Source organism: Pan paniscus, chromosome 1, assembly GCF_029289425.2.
Source record: "Pan paniscus chromosome 1, NHGRI_mPanPan1-v2.0_pri, whole genome shotgun sequence".
Classification (NCBI taxonomy): domain Eukaryota; kingdom Metazoa; phylum Chordata; class Mammalia; order Primates; family Hominidae; genus Pan; species Pan paniscus.
In genome coordinates, this window is record NC_073249.2 from 76109566 (window position 1) to 76128874 (window position 19309).

Sequence of the window (19309 nt, forward strand, 5' to 3'; positions counted from 1 at the left end):
GATGGCTGCCCTCTGGACCTGCCCCTGAACATTTATAAATGAAATAATATAGTATGTGTTGCCTTTCGTGGTGGCCTCTCTCACTTGGCCTAATATTTTTAATGTCCATCCATGTGGTAACATGTATCAGTACTTCATTCTGCTTTATGGCTAAATATTCCATTTTGTGGGTACAAATTTAGTCTATTTTTTTTTTTTTGAGATGGAGTCTCACTCTGTTGCCCAGGCTGGAGTGCGGTGGCACGATCTCGGCTTACTGCAAGCTCCACCTCCTGGGTTCATGCCATTCTCCTGGCTCAGCCTGCTGAGTAGCTGGGACTACAGGCGCCCCCCACCATGCTTAGCTAATTTTTTGTATTTTTAGTAGAGACGGGGTTTCACCATGTTAGCCAGGATGGTCTTGATCTCTTGACCTCGTGATCCGCCTGCCTCTGCCTCCCAAAGTGCTGGGATTACAGGTGTGAGCCACCGTGCCCGGCCCAAATTTAATCTATTTATCAATTGATGGACATTTGGGTTTCCACTCTTTTGGCTATTATAGATAATGCTGCAATGAACTGTTGTATGAAAATTTTTGTGTGGTCACATGTTTTCCTTTTTCTTTGGTATATTGCTGAGTTATAAACTGATTTCCATTTTATATTCCAACCAGCAGTACATGAAGATTCAAATTTCTCCACATCTTTGTATTTGTCATTGTCTTTTTTTTCTATTTAAAGACACCTTATTTAATTTTATTGTTAATTTTGTTAACATTGAACTCACAACCAACAGCACTATAATTCATGTCTGAATGAAACTTACCTAACACAGTATTTTCTCTGTAAGACACATTAAATCGTTCTTGCACTTAGGAGCACTAGACCACACTTCAGCACTACACTTGGGGGGCATTTTTTTTTTTTTTTTGAGACGGAGTCTTACTCTGTCGCCAGGCTGGAGTGCAGTGGCGCAATCTCAGCTCATTGCAACTTCTGACTCCCTGGTTCAAGCGATTCTCCTGCCTCAGCCTCCCGAGTAGCTGGGATTACAGGCACGTGCCACCGCGCCCAGCTAATTTTTGCATTTTTAGTAGAGATGGGGTTTCGCCATGTTGGCCAGAATGGTCTCAATCTCCTGACCTCGTGAGCCACCGCGCCCGGTCTGGGGGGGCATTTTTAAACAACAACATCTAGGCCGGGTGCGGTGGCTTACGCCTGTAATTCCAGCACTTTGGGAGGCTGAGGCGGGTGGATTACTGGAGGTTGGAAGTTCATGACCAGCCTGGCCAACCTGGTGAAACCTTGTCTCTACTAAAAATACAAAAAAATTAGCCAGATGCGGTGGCGTGCACCTGTCATTGCAGCTGCTCAGGAGGCTGAGACAGGATGATCACCCGAATCCGGGAGGTGGAGGATGCAGTGAGCTGATATCATGCCCCTGCAGTCCAGCCTGGGCAACAGCTACACTCTGTCTCAAAAATAAAATAAAATAAAATAAAACAACAAAATCCCAACAAAAAGAAAAAAAAGCCAAAAACAGGACACTACACCTCAAAAAGGACCCTTGTTTATGGTATAATAGCTGTCTTATTTAAGAAGATAGTGTCATCTTGTTCAGCCTTTGCTGGGAACATGCGTGTTGGGAACCTCAGATTTTTCTCTGCTTTGTGCATATCTGTAAATGACTGCAAAAGTACCAGGAGTATTGATTTTAGCAAGCAGGCAGATTTGCTTACGAAATCTATGAAAGTGGCTGTCCAATATGTTAAATGGAAATGTTGGACTATATTGCATAATTCCATCATATTTATGATGGTAAGAATTCCACTTTACTGAAGCTATAACTATTTGGAAATTGAAATTTAAAACTGGTTTCAATTTGTAGTTTTTATCAAAGTTCTGCAGATAGATGTTTTCAGAGATAGTTATACAAAATTTAGGAAAATAGCGGCCGTAGAGCCCCTTTTCCACAGTTTCTGTTTCCCAGGGACAAACAGGTTCAACTCTTTCTTTTTTTTATTTTATTTTATTTTATTTTTTTTATTGATCATTCTTGGGTGTTTCTCACAGAGGGGGATTTGGCAGGGTCATAGGACAATAGTGCAGGGAAGGTCAGCAGATAAACAAGTGAACAAAGGTCTCTGGTTTTCCTAGGCAGAGGACCCTGCGGCCTTCCGCAGTGTTTGTGTCCCTGGGTACTTGAGATTAGGGAGTGGTGATGACTCTTAACGAGTCTGCTGCCTTCAAGCATCTGTTTAACAAAGCACATCTTGCACCGCCCTTAATCCATTTAACCCTGAGGGGACACAGCACATGTTTCAGAGAGCACAGGGTTGGGGGTAAGGTCATAGTTCAACAGCATCCCAAGGCAGAAGAATTTTTCTTAGTACAGAACAAAATGAAAAGTCTCCCATGTCTACTTCTTTCTACACAGACACAGCAACAATCTGATTTCTCTATCTTTTCCCCACCTTTCCCCCTTTTCTATTCCACAAAACCGCCATCGTCGTCATGGCCCGTTCTCGATGAGCTGTTGGGTACACCTCCCAGACGGGGTGGTGGCCGGGCAGAGGGGCTCCTCACTTCCCAGAAGGGGCGGCCGGGCAGAGGCGCCCCCCCACCTCCCGGACGGGGCGGCGGCCGGGCGGGGGCTGACCCCCCTTCTCCCTCCCAGACGGGGCGGCTGGCCAGGCGGGGGCTGACCCCCCACCTCCCTCCCGGACGGGGCGGCTGGCCGGGCACGGGCTGACCCCCCCACCTCCCTCCCGGACGGGGTGGCTGGCCGGGCGGGAGCTGACCCCCCACCTCCCTCCTGGATGGGGCGGCTGGCCGGGCGGGGGCTGACCCCCCCCCCGGATGGGGCGGCTGGCTGGGCGGGGGCTGACCCCCCACCTCCCTCCCAGACGGGGCGGCTGGCCAGGCGGGGGCTGACCCCCCACCTCCCTCCCGGAGGGGGCGGCTGCCGGGCAGAGATGCTCCTCACTTCCCAGATGGGGCAGCTGCCAGGCGGAGGGGCTCCTCACTTCTCAGATGGGGTGGCTGCTGGCGGAGGGGCTCCTCGCTTCTCAGACGGGGCGGCTGCTGGTCGGAGGGGCTCCTTGCTTCTCAGACGGGGTGGCCGGGCAGAGACGCTCCTCACGTCCCAGACGGGGTCGCGGCCGGGCAGAGGTGCTCCTCACATCCCAGACGGGGCGGTGGGGCAGAGGCGCTCCCCGCATCTCAGACGATGGGCGGCTGGGCAGAGACGCTCCTCACTTCCTAGACAGGATGGCGGCCGGGAAGAGGTGCTCCTCACTTCCCAGACTGGGCAGCCGAGCAGAGGGGCTCCTCACATCCCAGATGATGGGCGGCCAGGCAGAGACACTCCTCACTTCCCAGACGGGGTGGCGGCCGGGCAGAGGCTGCAATCTCGGCACTTTGGGAGGCCAAGGCAGGCGGCTGGGAGGTGGAGGTTGTAGCTAGCCGAGATCACGCCACTGCACTCCAGCCTGGGCAACATTGAGCACTGAGTGAACGAGACTCCGTCTGCAATCCCGGCACCTCGGGAGGCCGAGGCTGGCGGATCACTCGCGGTTAGGAGCTGGAGACCAGCCCGGCCAACACAGTGAAACCCCATCTCCACCAAAAAAATACAAAAACCAGTCAGGCGTGGCGGCGCATGCCTGCAATTGCAGGCACTCGGCAGGCTGAGGCGGGAGAATCAGGCAGGGAGGCTGCAGTGAGCCGAGATGGCAGCAGTACAGTCCAGCTTCGGCTCAGCATCAGAGGGAGACTGTGGAAAGAGAGGGAGAGGGAGACCGTGGGGAGAGGGAGAGGGAGAGGGAGAGGGTCATTGTCTTTTTTAAAAAAATTAGCCATCCTAGTGGGTATGAAGTGGTATCTTAATGTATTCTGATTTGCATTTCCCAAATTACGAACAATTCTAAGCATCTTTTCATGCTTACTGGCCATTTCTGTATTTTCTCTGGAGAAATATCTATTTGAATTGCTTGCCCATTTTTATTTTTTTCTTTTCCTGGTCATTAAAGGGAAGAAACTTTTCCTTCCTTCTTTCCTTTCTTCCTTCTTTCCTTCTTTCCTTCCTCCCTCTCTCTCTTTCTTTTCTTTCTTTCATTTTAAGATAGGCTCTCACTCTGTTGCCCAGGCTGCAGTGCAGTGGCACAGTTACAGCTCACTGCAGCCTCAACCTCCCTGGGCCCAAGCAATCCTCCCACCTCAGCCTCTGAAGTAGCTGGGAGTACAGCGGTATGCCACCACACCTGGCTAATTTTTCTACATTTTGTAGAGACAGGGTTTTGCCATATTGCCCAGGCTGGTCTCAAACTCCTGGGCTCAAGTGATCTACTTGCCTCGGCCTCCCAAAGTGCTGGAATTACAGGTGTGAGCCACCACACCTGTCCTTGCCACCTGTAGATTGGATTGTCTTTTTATTTTTTAGTTATATGAGCTCTTTATGTATTCTGGATACAAGTCTCTCATCAGAAATATGATTCTATTTCCTCCCATTCTCTGGATTGTCTTGTCATTTTCTTAATTATGTTTTGGAACACAAAAAACTTGATTTGGATTGAGTTCAATTTATCTGTTTTTCCTTTGTTGCTTCTGCTTTCTGTGTCATACCTAAGAAACCATTGCCAATCCAAGGTCACCAAGATTTAATTCTATGTTTTCTTCTGAGAGTTTTGTAGTTTTAGCACTAATGTTTGGTTCTGTGATATATTTTGAGATATATATTTTTATAGTGTGTGTGTGTATGTGTGTGTGTGTGTGTGTGTGTGTGTATGTATGTATTAGGCCATAGGGGTCCAATTTAATTCTTTTGCATGTGGATAATCAGTACCTAAGATTTTTATGTTTATCAAAAAGGAGTTGTGGATTTTTAAAGGTTAAGACACTTAGCCTAGTCCAGATATTACAGTATGACATAATGTTTCTTGCCATCTAGAACTAATATGAATCATATGATCTGTTGAGCACACACATAGCACTCTCCTAGGAGCCTACCACTTAGTTTGTGAGTAGAACATACCTGAAAAGATAATCTAAGTGCTCTATATGATCAGAGAAGCCTAAGTATAAAGATAAAGCATCATGAAGAAAGAAGAGTTTCCTGAGAGGATGGATAGCCAGTGTGGAGTATGAAGGAGATTCCAGAATGAAAGCACAGTATTATGATCAAAAGTGGAAATGTGGGGAATAAGGAAGTGGCCAGTACCCATGTGGCTGATTGTAGTTGAGTCTGTGTCAAGGTACAGTAGAAATGTAGAAAATAGAGTTTTTGCAAAGTTAACATGTGATCATTTTATTAAAACTACTAAATTGTAAACTTAGAAGTTTCGGCTTTATTTTTTGGGCAGTGGGATGTCATTTAAAGGCTTTGGGGTGGGAGAGAAGAGAGATTAAGTACGGAGGATAATCTGGGCTTGTTTGCAAAGTGGATTGGAGGGAGAGGAGACTAGAGAAAGTGAGTATAGTTTAAGAGTGAGATAATTAAGACCTGAATTATTTTTTATTTTTAAAGATTTTGTGATATCTTAATTTGTTTTTCAATTAAAATTTTTTTTTTAGAGACAGGGTCTTGCTATGTTACCCAGGCTGAACTTGAATTCCTGGGTTCAAACAGTCCTCCTGCCTCAGCCTCCTAAGTAGCTGGGACTATTGGATATACGGTTATTCCCACCTCTCCACCAGTACCATTAACCTGGCCCAACAATCCCCCCTCCTTCCCTTCTCACCTGTGAAGATTTGCCTCTCTCCCCCGACCCCCTAGATCACATGTTCTCTAAGCACCTTCATATCACAGAATGTTAGATCTTGATGGAACCTCTGAAATGAACCCTGACTTTGCAGTGAAGAAAGTGAAGACAACAGAGGTTTAGCGGTTTATTCAAAGTTACTCTCATCAATGGCAGAACTAGGGACAATAATACTGATTATATGGGAAATGTGACCTCACAGCTTTAAATATAGTGAACAGGAGAGACTATTTGAATGACATACCAACAACACTAGGGTTGAATTAGTAGCTGGTTCAGCCTGGGACAATCTAATTTATTCCATGCTTATTTTCTTAAAAACTGGCTTCATTTTGTTTCATATTGCAAACTAATTAAATGTAATTTTAAAATCTGTTTCCTTTCAGGTCAAGTGAAAAGTGCCAAATCTGTAACAAGCCATGACCAGAAGAGAAGTCAAGATGATACCTCCAACTGAACATACGTTCTGTAAAAGGCCACATTTTCTTCTAGTATCTGAAAGGCAAACCTATTCATGCCATTTGAAATCGAGAAAACAGATGTGGGTTTCTTTAAGTATTTAAGTACAACATTACATCACCCTTGTTTTGTTTGACCTGTTCAGCATGCTTATGTCCGGACTCTGGCCTCGCCTCTGCTCCTCCAAGCATAGCCCCATGTGAGTTTCACGTGCTCCTTCAGGAAAGCACTTGGGTATAAATCATTCATGAAGACCATGTGGAGGCTTTAAGAACTACTCAGAGAATCTAATAATTTTCTGTGTAATTGAGGCATTCCATATAAAAGGACATATTTGGCTATTTCCAGAGAAAAAATTTGTTCTCCCTGCCTAAAAAGGAAATCTTATGGAATGACACTTGGAGCAAGGAAATATTAAGACCGGCTTGGATTAGGAGCCTCTGGGTACAACTATCACTTTTTATGTCCAAAATTAAAATTCACCTGTGAGGTGGGGTATACCTCTGAGTAAAACCCCTCTTTATCTTTGACCTCCTTCTATCTGTAAATTAATAAACACAAATCTGTATAGTTTTATACTTAGAAGAGTTCTCCTATTCTGTAAGGCTGGCAATACAGATATTGTAACTGGACTGAAGGCCATTTCCCTTCCCATTCTGTTTTATATTTCCTAGGTTTTAAGTACGATAGTTGGTTTCATATTGGTGGTTTGGAAAGCCTTTTTTCTAATTTATTTAATCAGGCGCCTCAACCTTCTCTTATGTTGTGACTTTATGGAAAAGTTTTATAGAAAAGAAAATGGTTTTTAAAAAGCACTTATTGTTCGTTCTTATGGCTTTCTCTTCTTTGTCCTGTTCTGAAAGCTAGTTTTCCCTTATGGGGAGAAGGAAAAGGAATGGGTAATTCAGTAATACTTTGTCAGTTGACATTTATTTAACCATGGTTTTGAGATAACCCTGTTTTAAATGTCTCCCAAAGTTTTTAGTTTTTTATCCTTTTAATGTATGAGCAATTCAGTTTCAATTTTTTAAAGCAAAAGAACACTGCAATAACTTTCAGCCACCTTTTTGGCCGACCCAGTGGGTGTTTATGGAGCAGTACAAAGAAGACCTGTGTTTGCTCCTTTTTTTTTTCCTTCCTTCTCCCTTCTCCCTTTTCCCTTCCCTTCCCCTTCTCCTTCCTCTCCCTTCCCCTCCCTTCTCCCTTTTCCCTTCCCTTCCCCTTCTCCTTCCTCTCCCTTCCCCTCCCTTCCTCTCCCTTCCCCTCCCTTCCTCTCCCTTCCCCTCCCTTCCCCTCCCTTCCCCTCCCTTCCCCTCCCTTCCCCTCCCTTCCTCTCCCCTCCCTTCCTCTCCCCTCCCCTCCCTTCCCCCTCCCTTCCTCTCCCCTCCCCTCCCTTCCTCTCCCCTCCCCTCCCTTCCTCTCCCCTCCCCTCCCCCTCCTCTTCTCTCTCCTCCTCCTCTTCCCTCTCCAACTCCTTCTTCCTCTCTTATCTCTCTCTCTCTCTCCACCCCCGCAACCTTCTTGACAGGGTCTCCCTCTCCTGCCCAGGCTGGAATGCAGTGGAGTTATCATGATCATAGCTCACTGTAACCTGTAACTCCTGCACTCAAGTGATCCTCCCACCATGCTTGGGTAATTGAAAAAATAAACATTTGCAGGCTGGGTGCTGGCTCACACCTGTAATCCAAGCACTTTGGGAGGCCAAGGCAGGCGGATCACCTGAGGTCAGCGGTTTGAGACAAGCGTGGCCAACATGGTGAAACCCTGTCTCTACTAAAAATACAAAAATTTAGCTGTATGTGGTGGCATGCGCCTGTAATCCCAGTGACTTGGGAGGCTGAGGCAGGAGAATCACCTGAGCCTGGGAGGTGGAGGTTGCAGTGAGCCGAGATTGCACCACTGCATTCCAGCCTGGGTGACAGAGTGAGACTCCATCTCAAAAAATAATAATAAAAACAAATAAAAATTTGCAGAGATAGAGTCTTGCTACGTTTCCCAGGCTGGTCTTTGAGTTCCTGGCCTCAAGCATTCCTCCTGACTTGGCCTCCCAAAGTCCTGGGATTACAGCTGTGAACCACTATGCCTAGCCCATTTTCTTAATACAGTATATTGTACGAAGACCAGTGTCCTTAAGGACTGCAATAATTTAGGAAAAGTCCAGGTGCCATTTTTGTCCTTTCTACTCTAACTCTACATTTTCTGAGCTTGGATTTTGAATACAACATTACTTTCCAGGAGTGTGTTCCAGATTAGGGAGGGATTCCTGGATTCTTACTTCAAAGATTTCTAAATTAGACCAAGGCATTTCTGGAGACCCCTTAGTATAAAATAAACCTATTTTCCCTCTTTGTTAATCTTTCAATCCTTATCCTCAAACTTTTTATAGCTTTTGATACATTTGCTGATGCTATTTTTAAACTCCTTGTGTTGGTACTTTTATGCCAATTATGATTCCTCTACTCTCTTAAAACTGCTTTTCTAACTCCTTCACCAGTTCCTCTTCTTCCTCTTGCCCCTAGTTGTGGGAATTTCTCAAAATTCAATCCTAACCTTTGGTAAAGCAATCTGTAATTCTCTATTCCATGACCTTCCCTGTCACCAGTATTATGAAGAATGAGTCTTTCCCTCTTTAGGGCACCCATAGTGCTAATAGCCTCATACTGTATTCTACTTAATTGTTCACAGGTTTGTCTTTCTGTGTGAATTGTAAGCTTTTTGAGGGTAGGGATTTTGTTTTGTTCTTTTTTTATACCTAAAAAGTCCATAAAACAGTAAGTTAGTAAATAACTGAATGAATTATCTTTTAGTAATACCTTATACATAGAACTCATTACCTCTTCATTAATTTATAGAGCTTGTGCACCTTTATAAAAATGACTCCCAACACTTATCTCCATATCTTGCCCCATTTTAACTCCTACTCCTCTAGCAGATAAGACACACATACATCCAACATCTCTACGCCTAATTTCTCCTCTGACCTTCTATTTTCTAAGCCTTCACCTTGAATGTCACTTTACTTTCTGGCATGTGAACCAAGTGATTACAACAGATTCCTGGATCTCATGTCAAAGATTCCTTTGATGTGAGAATCTGAACATTTATTTATATCTATAGATTTACAATTTTAGTCCATTTTGAGAGTTATAGTATCTCTTGTTACATATTGTTACATTGAATTATAGATCTATTCATAGGCGACTTTAAATGCCCTTAGGCTTTGAGTTTGAGCTGTTACATAGGTAGCTGCATGGCTTTTTCTGAACATCCACAAAGTAATTACTATTCAAAGTGCATACTAATAAATCAATGAAGCCTCCACATTATTTGGGAAGTAGTCAATCAAAGGCTAAATTCAATGTTATGATAACTTTTAGGCAGTAGTTCTTTAGACTTCTGTATTTAATTGAACAGAAAAAATGTAAAAAAGGGGAGGAGATTGATAGGACATCATTAATAAAACAACTACTATCTACTATCACTATCATTTAACAAAAGACATTTTAACACCAGAAAAGGGAAGAGATCTCAGTGTAGGGCTCTACCCTTTAAGTTAAATAAATTAAGTTTTATTATAGATCTTTATGTTGTATTTATTTTTCTTATTTTGTCATATATGATGGAACTTTTGTCATGAATCAGAACTGGCCTGTGGTCCAGCCTTTGAGAACTACTGCTCTGGACTAAGTAGATTGCTATTTAGATTAACATGATGCCCCCAGATTGTAAAGGACTGACACTTGCCCCCATGTTCAATCTAATATGTGGTAGATTGTATTTTCCAGGATGGCCACATCTCCCTTCCCACATGCTCTTCTTACAATATGGTCATGACATTCCTCACGTAGAGAGATGTGTCTCTGTTCTTTCCTCTTGAATCTGGGCAGGCTCGTCACTACAGTGGAAGTGATTCTATGTGATTTCTGAGGCTAGATCATAAAAGGTGATGAGGCCTCTGCCTAACTAGGGGAAATGCTTTCTCTTGAGATGCTCACTCTTGACCAGCCTATAGAGAGATCCACAGGGAGGAACTGAGGCCCCAGCCCACAGCCTTGGTTGAACTCCAGCCTGCAGTCATCCCCAACTTGCCAGCCATATGAGTGAGCCATCTTAGAAGCAGATCCTCCAGTCAAGCCAGCCCAGCTGATGCTGTGTGGAGTGGAGACAAGCCTTCTGTGCTGAGCCATGCAAAAAATTGCAGATTTGTGAACGAAATAAATGATTGTTATTGTTTTAAGCTACTCAGTTACGTATTTGTTACTTAACAATATATAATTCACAAATTGTATAACTTGGAAGTGAGAAATTGACATAACAAAACCTAAAATACATGGCATTGTCTTTGGGACTAGATGGTAGAGGACAGAAAGGCCTGGAGGAGGGTGTGGGTGAAAGCTACAGGCTTTCAAGTACAATATTAGCAGAAGCGCTAGGGCCTTCTAGGAGGCTATTGGTGAGTTTATAGTAAAGAGAGGAAGATGTTATTGGAAGCTGGAGAAACCCTTGTTAGGAGATGGTGGGTAAGTTTGGCCACATTTTGTCTAAGGAATGGATTCGATGACCCTGCTAAGGATATTTCCAGACTGAGTATGGCTTCTACTAAATGAGAGGAGAGAGAGAAACTGAGAAGGAGCATTTCCGCTTTCAAATAAATTTTAGGATTTAGAAGATATGAAAAGAGCCAGTGCTCACTGGCTTTGAAAATAAAATTGCTTTTCAATCCTATCCTTTCTAGATGGCAAAAAGTTCTCCACCTAAGGAATGGTTTCTGGGAAAAAGATAAAATCCATGGTGGAATTATAAAGTCATTTGTTAAGAATTCAGAAATATCTAAGGTGGTGCCTCATAGAACCTTTCAGACTTTAGGTGGGCTTTCTCCATGCAGCTGGGAAGGTGGCCTCCAGCTGCTCTGAGGGGTCATCATCACAACTAAACCTAAGTGGAGAGAGAACAGCTGTCTCCCAATAATGGAATATACCAACCTAGGGAGCTATCTAATTGGTGTTGTCTGAGTCCATGCCCACTCCTGAACCAATTATAATATTAGGAGGATGGGAAACTGACTAACCCCCCTATGTTTTGTGTCTATCTCAATTAAATAGTATTGTCTCTTTTCAGAAGATGGAGTTGGGAGAAAACACCGGGCAGCCTCTCAGCGCTCAACTCCCCAAACTGACCAGAATCTCCTTCAGCTGGATTTATAAAAAATGGTGAAATATAACTTTATTATTGCTTTTTTTTTAAAAAAAAGAGCTCCATGGGAAAGGATAAAAAATTTGATCACCTCTATATTTTAGTTATTGCTTTCTTTAGCTTTCAGAACTATGTGTAAGCTAACTGACTTTATGGATTTCCTCCAAGTTTTCCTGAAGTATGAGGATTTTTCTAAAGGCCATGGGGAATCTGAACTTCGAAACTTAAATTCAACCTACAGGAGTCTTAGCTGCAGGGCTTAGGTGAACCGAGTGAGCCTGAGGGGACAGCAGTAGGATGGGAACTAGGCAGAACCTGGAAGGGCATTACTCAAACTGAGTAGTGCTGAGATCAGTTTGACTAAGGAGAGAGTCAAACTTAATTTTGAGAGGAATCAAGGTGACAGCCGGTATAGATAAGGTGAAGATCCAAACAGGAGGGTAGTGAACTTGGTAATGAGGTGAGTTAAGTAAAGGCAGAAGAGGGAAGAGTAAGGAATGGGTCTCTTAGGAGAGGGCCTGTGAATAAGACAATTATTTTTTAACATAGTCCTTGGCATTATAGTAGGGATGAGCTCAGTGGCTTAAAAGAACCACATCAGTTTGTACAAAAAAGGAAGTCATAAAGAATATTTTAGGAGCTAGTATGTGGGCACCAATGTTGCTTGTCACAGTCATAGAGCTGTTGATTAGAATTGTGTTTAGTCTGAAGTAGGAATTGAGACTCACTTGCCAGAGGTTTCTTGATACATAGTGAAGGTGTAATCTTACTGCTGTGATGTTCTCCTTGGTGCCCTCAAGAAGATGACGTGCAGCAACCTTGGTGAATGTGGTATAGGAATGAGAGAGTAGAATTTGTCACAAAACAACTCTTCCTTGAAAGTAACCCACCAATTGATGATTATTGTTCATCTGTTTAATATTTATACTGTATTTGTTTTTAGTAATTATATTTGAGGCAAGAAGTATATAAGTTAGGCATCACGGAATTTGGGATGCATTTGTCCTCCCATGAAGAATGGGTAACATTGTTTCTTCAAATTAAGGACTGGAAACCAATGATGGATAGGAGTTAGGAAAATGGGAGTGAGAAACATTGAAAAGGAAGGAGAGGTAGAAAAATAAAATGAAACAGTATGACTGAAAAAGAATTAGAGAGGAGACAAGACTGTGTTGAAGAGGGTTAGGGCTGAGCCAGATGGTGTTGGCATAAGAAATATAGAGTATATATCAAAAATATAGAAGGAGATTCTGTCTACATTAATATCTTTGACTATTTCAGCTATTATGTTGTTTTGGGACAATCAAAGATGGGAGAGACCGAACAGAGTGAGTTCAGGAAAGGTCTTTATTAAAAGGTGATCACCTGGCTCAGTAGGACTAGCGTCCAGGAAAGTCTGAGCCCTGGACAAAGAAAGCAGCCACCTTTTAAGCAGTCAGTGGCCAGGAGCTACGTGATGCAGGAAGCGTACTTACAGGAGCGAGAACAAAGGCAGTTGATCAGTCTTTTACATGTATCTATACTACATGTCCCACATCCCTGGGAAACCATGTTTCTGTATTAACCTTGTAACTTTGCAGCTGCGCTAGGGAGGTGAAACAGGAACTCCCTGAGCCTCAAGGAATGTGAAACCAGCAAGTACAGATAAGGCTTGCTGAGCACAGAAGGAAAAACACGCTGTTAGTATTCTTCTCTAACTTAGACTACAGGGGAGCTTTTGAAGGGAAAACTACACTTAGCTTTTGAAGCTACACTTAGCTACACTTAGCTACACTACACTTAGCTTTTGAAGGGAAAAGTAAAAATTTTTGGTTGTCTTTGATTATACTTGTAAAATCCATGAATTCATTCTACAACGTCAGCAAAAAAAAAAAAAAAAAAAAAAAAAAAAATCAGTTAAAACAGTTGTGGGTACCTACGTAACTTGAGTGTTAAAAAATGAAAGCTTCCCAAGAACTAGATCACTTGGCTTCTTCTGGATTGGGGGTGGGGATAATGTAGGCAGCCAATCAGAACGAAAGCAGGCTGGCAAGAAACCAATGAGAAGTAGGCATGGAAATGGATTTTGGTGTGATATCAGTTGGTAGTACTGTCCCTGGCAAACAGACGCATAACTGTGCATTGTTCTTTGGGATTTTGAGAGCCTTCATCTCAATTTCAACTTTAAAGCAGCTTAATCTTTAAGGAACATATCTCTGATCTGGGTAATTTGTAGAACTTAATTTGAGGGTCATTACATGTGAGGATAGCAGGAGTTGAAGATGCCAAGGACCTGAAGGGCTACTGGAGGGACAGGTGAAGTGATTTGAAGATGTAGCATTTTGAATCTCTTTCTGGCCCATCCTCTGCTTCACACCAGAATCATTGTGACCTGTAGACATGCAAAACAAAGGACCAAAGGTAAGCCTTAAATATTATTGGAGGTACTTGAGGAACCTCTAGGATTTTTAGATTAAGGCTAGCTGCAAGGAAAAATAAAACAGAACAAATCTTTCTCAGGACCACTGCATAGATTTGCACAGGTTACATCCTACACAGAGCACCAGCTGAGGTGGGATACTGGGGCTGAAATCCAGCCTGGTAGTCACATGCCAAGCCATGTGCCTTGTTGACAGGCTTCATTGCTCTGAGGAAGGGGGCCTTTTTCTAATTCACTCAAAGGCATCATATGATCAAACCTTGGTCTTTTCCTTTATTTTCAGGTTATTCACCCTTATCCTCACTCCCAACCTTAACTAGTGTGACTCAACTTTGACTTTGTTTCCCATTTGCCATCTTTTATTGGAAGGGTGCTGAGAGAAGAAAAAGATATATTAGGGCTGGAGTGGTAAAATGGAATTCCAGAATGATTTATACCCACAGAGAAGGGGGAGCATAACATTTATCCATGCTCCTTCCCCCTCAAATAGTTCAGCCCATCAAATATTTTTGGACAGCCTATCTCGTGCCACATGCTATGTGCACGGCCTTAAGGAAAGTTCGGGCCCTGGCCTTTGAGAAACTCACTGTCCAATGGGGAAAGCAAGCACATTACTATATCATTACAATGGTAAGTGCACCTATCAATGCACCCCCTCTCCCATATACATGTAACAGTACAGGGAGTAAACACTAACACTGCTGTTAGTGTTCCTATAAAATGTTCTTGGAGCAAGGGGTAGGACAAGAGGTATTAATGTGTGCCCTGTGACAAGAAGAGACATGTTCAGATCTGAGTGTGGCACAATCTTAGGTAGAAATGGTATGGATGAATTGGATCTTGGTAGGTCTCATGTTCTTTTTGCATGCTATACAGGTTAGCATGCAGAAGTGAAAGTGTCAATAATAACCAAACCACTCCATCAAGTTAGGTCTGGGGAAAAGCAGCAGCAAAAATGAGTTCTTACTTCTGGGCACAAAATGAAAGTAACAGACCTGATTTACTCTGCGGGCAGCCAGCTGACTACCTTGTTGAAGAGAAACATTTCACAACGCTTGTATGCTTCATTGTTGTTTTGGGAGGTAGGTGGTTGTTTTTGAAACTCATCTTTCCTCTGCCCTGTGAACCTTTTGTCAATGCAGAAAGCCATCACAACTACATAACATCAAAAGAAGGGGCCCATTGAAACGATAAGACATGAATGAATACTGTCAATCTCGCTTCATTTAATTATAAGTAGTGTCTATTCTATATTCCTGTATTCAGTAACATTTGCTGAGCATGGTAGTGTGGTAGACATGTAAGAAGAATAACTTAACTTCAAGAAGCCCTCTCATGGGAGAGATTGGCAAACACATAATTACTATGCAGTGTGTTAAGTATAACTATAAAGGTGTCGTCAAGATTCTCTGCTCACAAGGAGGAGGAAGAGCTGTACACTGCCTGCCTGGCCAGACCTAACCTGACCAAAATATCTGAGATGAGGGGAGGACAATGCGAGCAAACGAGCAAACACACAAATAGAGCCCAGGCATACAATTCATGATTTACATAATTGATGTCATTCATTTTGTCCATTTTATTATGGCTTTTGGTGTAATCTCTCTTCAGGGAAGATAAATAACCCACCCCAACCCCAAGAAGGAAATTAGGAAAGGCTTCACAAATAAGGACCTCTTAAACAATGATTAAGAATTCAACAGGTATAGAGAATGATATTCATGCAGATCAAGTAACATATTCAACACACAGATGCTTTAGTCCACAATTCAACACTAGGGATTAGGAAAAAGGAAAAATAGCTGCTTTAAAATCCTTTCTGGAACTAGGAATGCTATACAGAAGCAAATATGTATAAACTCCTTCAATTTTACCCATTGTATCAAAGAGTGAAATTGCTTTCTTTGGGAATCTTTAATATACTCACTAATGACCTTGGTCCCTTTTGATATCACAAGGTGCTGATGACCATGGACTAGCTGTATATCCTTTATAGAGACAAATGCTCCAGTAGTAAAGAGCATTGCAGAAAGAGTGTAAAAAACATATCTTTATCTGGTCTTACCTGTAAGAAGTACAGATGCTCCTTGAATATCAGGTTGTGTCCTAATAAACCCATCATAAATTTAAAATATTGTAAGTTGAAATGCATTTAATACAACTAACCTACTGAACATCATAACTGAGCCTAGCCTACCTTAAAAGCTTTCATAACACTTACATTTGCCTACAGTCAGGGAAAATCATCTAACACAAAGTCTATTTTATAATAAAGTGTTGACTATCTCATGTAATTTTGTAAATATTGTACTAAACGTGAAAAACAGAATAGTTGTACGAGTACTCAAAGTACAGTTTCTACCAAATGTGTATCACTTGTGCACCCTCCCAAAGTTAAGCCACATCATTAAATATTAATTGAATACAGAAGGTCTTGACTTACTTTGGGATGGTGCAAAAGTGATACACATTTGGTAGAAACTGTACTTCGAGTACTCATGCAACTATTCTGTTTTTCACATTTAGGGCTTTTGAAGATGTGTTTAAAGAATTCTGAAGTCATTGTTTTGACGATTCTTTCTCTATCAGGATTCGTGATAGGACACATGGCCTACAATTCTGTTGAGGTACTGTATGTACAATAAATTAGGGAATAAAGGAAAAAATGCCAAAAATAAAGTCCACTCCCATCTCATCCCTGAATGCATGGAATGTTTTTTCTTATGGGAACAGCTACTCAAAAAATTTTATCTGGTATTAAAAAATTTGGAAAATAACCACACAGTAAAGGACACATCAATTAGGGAAACTTCAAAAAAGCAGTAATAAGAGGAAAATGTGGCCAGGTGCGGTGGCTGACGGTTGTTATCCCAGCACTTTGCGAGGCTGAGGTGGGTGGATCACTTGAGGCCAGGAGTTTGAGACCAGCCTGGCCAACATGGCAAAATCCCATCTCTACTAAAAATACAAAAATTAGCTAGAAGGGGTGGCCCATGCCTGTAATCCTAGTGACTTAGGAGGCTGAGGCATGAGAATCTCTTGAACGGAGGAGATGGAGGTTGCAGTGAGCCGACATCACACCGCTACACTCCAGCCTGGGCATCAGAGCAAGACTGTCAAAAAAAAAAGAAGGAAAGAAAGCAAGGAAAGACCATCCCGGCTAACACGGTGAAACCCTTTCTCTACTAAAAAATACAAAAAATTAGCCAGGTGTTGTGGCGGGCGCCTGTAGTCCCAGCTACTCAGGAGGCTGAGGCAGGAGAATGGCGTGAACCCAGGAGACGGAGCTTGCAGTGAGCCGAGATTGCGCCACTGCACTCCGGCCTGGGCGACAGAGCAAGACTCCGTCTCAAAAAAAAAAAAAAAAAAATCAAGGAAAATGTGTTTGCGCTCTTGGGTTCATCATCTGCTTCTGGAGCCTTGCTCTGGCTTCCTTCCCCTGCACATACACTGGCTTCCTCCTTGCTGTTGCCTTATAAAAGGCCTGCTTATAGGCTGAGGCAGGAGAATGGCGTGAACCCGGGAAGCGGAGCTTGCAGTGAGCTGAGATCGCGCCACTGCACTACAGCCTGGGTGACAGATCGAGACTCCGTCTCAAAAAAAAAAGGGCCTGCTTATAAAAGACCTGCTTATAAAAGGCAGCAGTTGTGTTCATCATGAGGCATGGTCACTGCCAGATTCAATGTAAAACACGCTTCATAGCTTCATATAATATATACCATAGATACAAGAAAACATTCATTCATTCATTAACCTAGTATTAACTTCTGATTTCAACTGCATAGCAGTGTGATCAATAACAATTTGCCTCCACTCATTCCTTTATTTTTGAAAAATGGAGATAATGCTTGTACCCATCTAGGATTGTAAACGCTTCTTCCTAATCTTCTGAAATACCACCACTACTACTAGCTGACATCTTTAGAGTGTTTACTAAGTGCCAGGCTCTCTTTTAAGTGCTTTGTATTTATTAATTTATTAGCTTATTAACCCTTGAGTTAATTTATTCACTCTCACAGCAACCCATTGAAAGCAGATACTCTATTTCCATTTTACAGATGAGCAAACTGAGGTATAGGGAGGTGAAGTAATGAAAGTTAAACTATTGATTGGGACAAAATAAACTTTTTAGGAGGGAATATTTATAGCACTTCAATCATTGTTGTATTTTCCATTAATCTGTGTACAACCTTCATGATTTATGTCTTATGTATACAATCTACTATTTTCTATGAATTATTTTTCTCTACTGACTCACTTAAAGATTTAAAAATCCTAAGCCAATGTTTGTGAAACAAGTACCTGTTTAAGATTCTTTCCCTCATCTAAAGCAAATTGAAATAAACATCTAACAGTCAAATTAAAAAATACTTACCTGTGAATCACCAAAAATATTTTCTGATATCACCAATAGTAGGGATATCACTTTTGAAAATACTGATTGCACACCACAAGCAGTGTTTGTGTAGCCCAAAACCACTCAATTATCTGGTGAATAGAGGTCTATATAGGTAACCTATCTGGATGGCTAGATCAAGAAATCTACCACAGGACCCTTAGGACTGCCCTTGTAGATACTCTCTTGTTAGCTGTAAACTGAAAGATTCTAAAATTTATATTGATTGACATAGCATCAACCTAGTTTCTAATACTTGGAAATGGTAGCAAACTAATTTCTTGTTTGCCTTTGTTACTTTAGGTGCACCAAATTGTCTACCCTCTTCTAAGAACATCAAGTTTTTCACTTTATTCTTACTTTTCACCTTTAATTATATTTATGGTTGCTTTGGATGTAGAATTTTATACACTCAAGAAAATGTTTTGGCAGGTAAGAACACATTTAAAACAAAGTACGATCAATTCTTGCTTATGCATGTTGATAGAGAATATGGCTGCCTATATAGATGATTAATAATTCACAAAATGTCATATTTTATTTGTTTTGCCCTCTTCATTCTATAGAACTACTAACTAAAAAGAATTGAAGGGAGAGGAAAGGAATTAGTATTTGCTGAGTGACCATTGTGACTAGGCATTCTCAGTGCAAATATCAGAGTAAATAACATTTCCATTTTGCATATGAGCAAACTGAAGCTTAGAGGTCACAAACAAGGATAATAAATGTCAGAATCTGGATTCTAGTCCCACATCTGACTTAATCTCAACTGTTTCTGTAGATTTGCCCATTTTCCCTGCAAAGATTGTTACTTGTGCCTTCTATGTTTTTTTCTTAATCATGCCTGTTGTACTGTTTTCTTTCTTTTTTCAGAGAACATTTTATTTTGGTTTTATTCTGTTCTTTCTAACATCTTGAATTAATATTTGATTCATTTTTAGCTTTTTTTAGTTTTCTGTGTGCATTTAAGGTTTTAAATTTTCTTTTTAGTGGTATCCCACATGTTTTGGTTTTTAGTGTACTCATCACCATCCAGTTCTACATTTTCTTATACTTTTTGACCCATTAATTATTTACAAATTGTTTTGAATTTTCCAAATATGAT

The 19309-nt window shown here is 41.9% G+C and overlaps 2 protein-coding genes across 6 annotated transcripts in view; both read left to right on the forward strand.

Moving 5' to 3' along the window:
• The window catches only part of ANKRD45 (ankyrin repeat domain 45), a 109747-nt gene extending 99310 nt beyond the window's left edge, over positions 1 to 10437 (forward strand). For all 5 annotated transcript variants that reach the window (XM_055111433.2, XM_055111425.2, XM_055111436.2 and 2 more), the window contains one exon: positions 6124 to 10437. In XM_055111433.2, the coding sequence (XP_054967408.2) occupies positions 6124 to 6194 (71 nt within the window). In that variant the 3' untranslated portion in view covers positions 6195 to 10437. The remainder of the gene's footprint in view (positions 1 to 6123) is intronic.
• Positions 10438 to 13245: 2808 nt separating this feature from the next.
• The window catches only part of SLC9C2 (solute carrier family 9 member C2 (putative)), a 109261-nt gene continuing 103197 nt past the window's right edge, over positions 13246 to 19309 (forward strand). The window contains exons 1-4 of the mRNA XM_055111410.2: positions 13246 to 13789; positions 14824 to 14890; positions 16335 to 16435; positions 18508 to 18636. Of these exons, the coding sequence (XP_054967385.2) occupies positions 13769 to 13789; positions 14824 to 14890; positions 16335 to 16435; positions 18508 to 18636 (318 nt within the window). The 5' untranslated portion in view covers positions 13246 to 13768. The remainder of the gene's footprint in view (positions 13790 to 14823; positions 14891 to 16334; positions 16436 to 18507; positions 18637 to 19309) is intronic.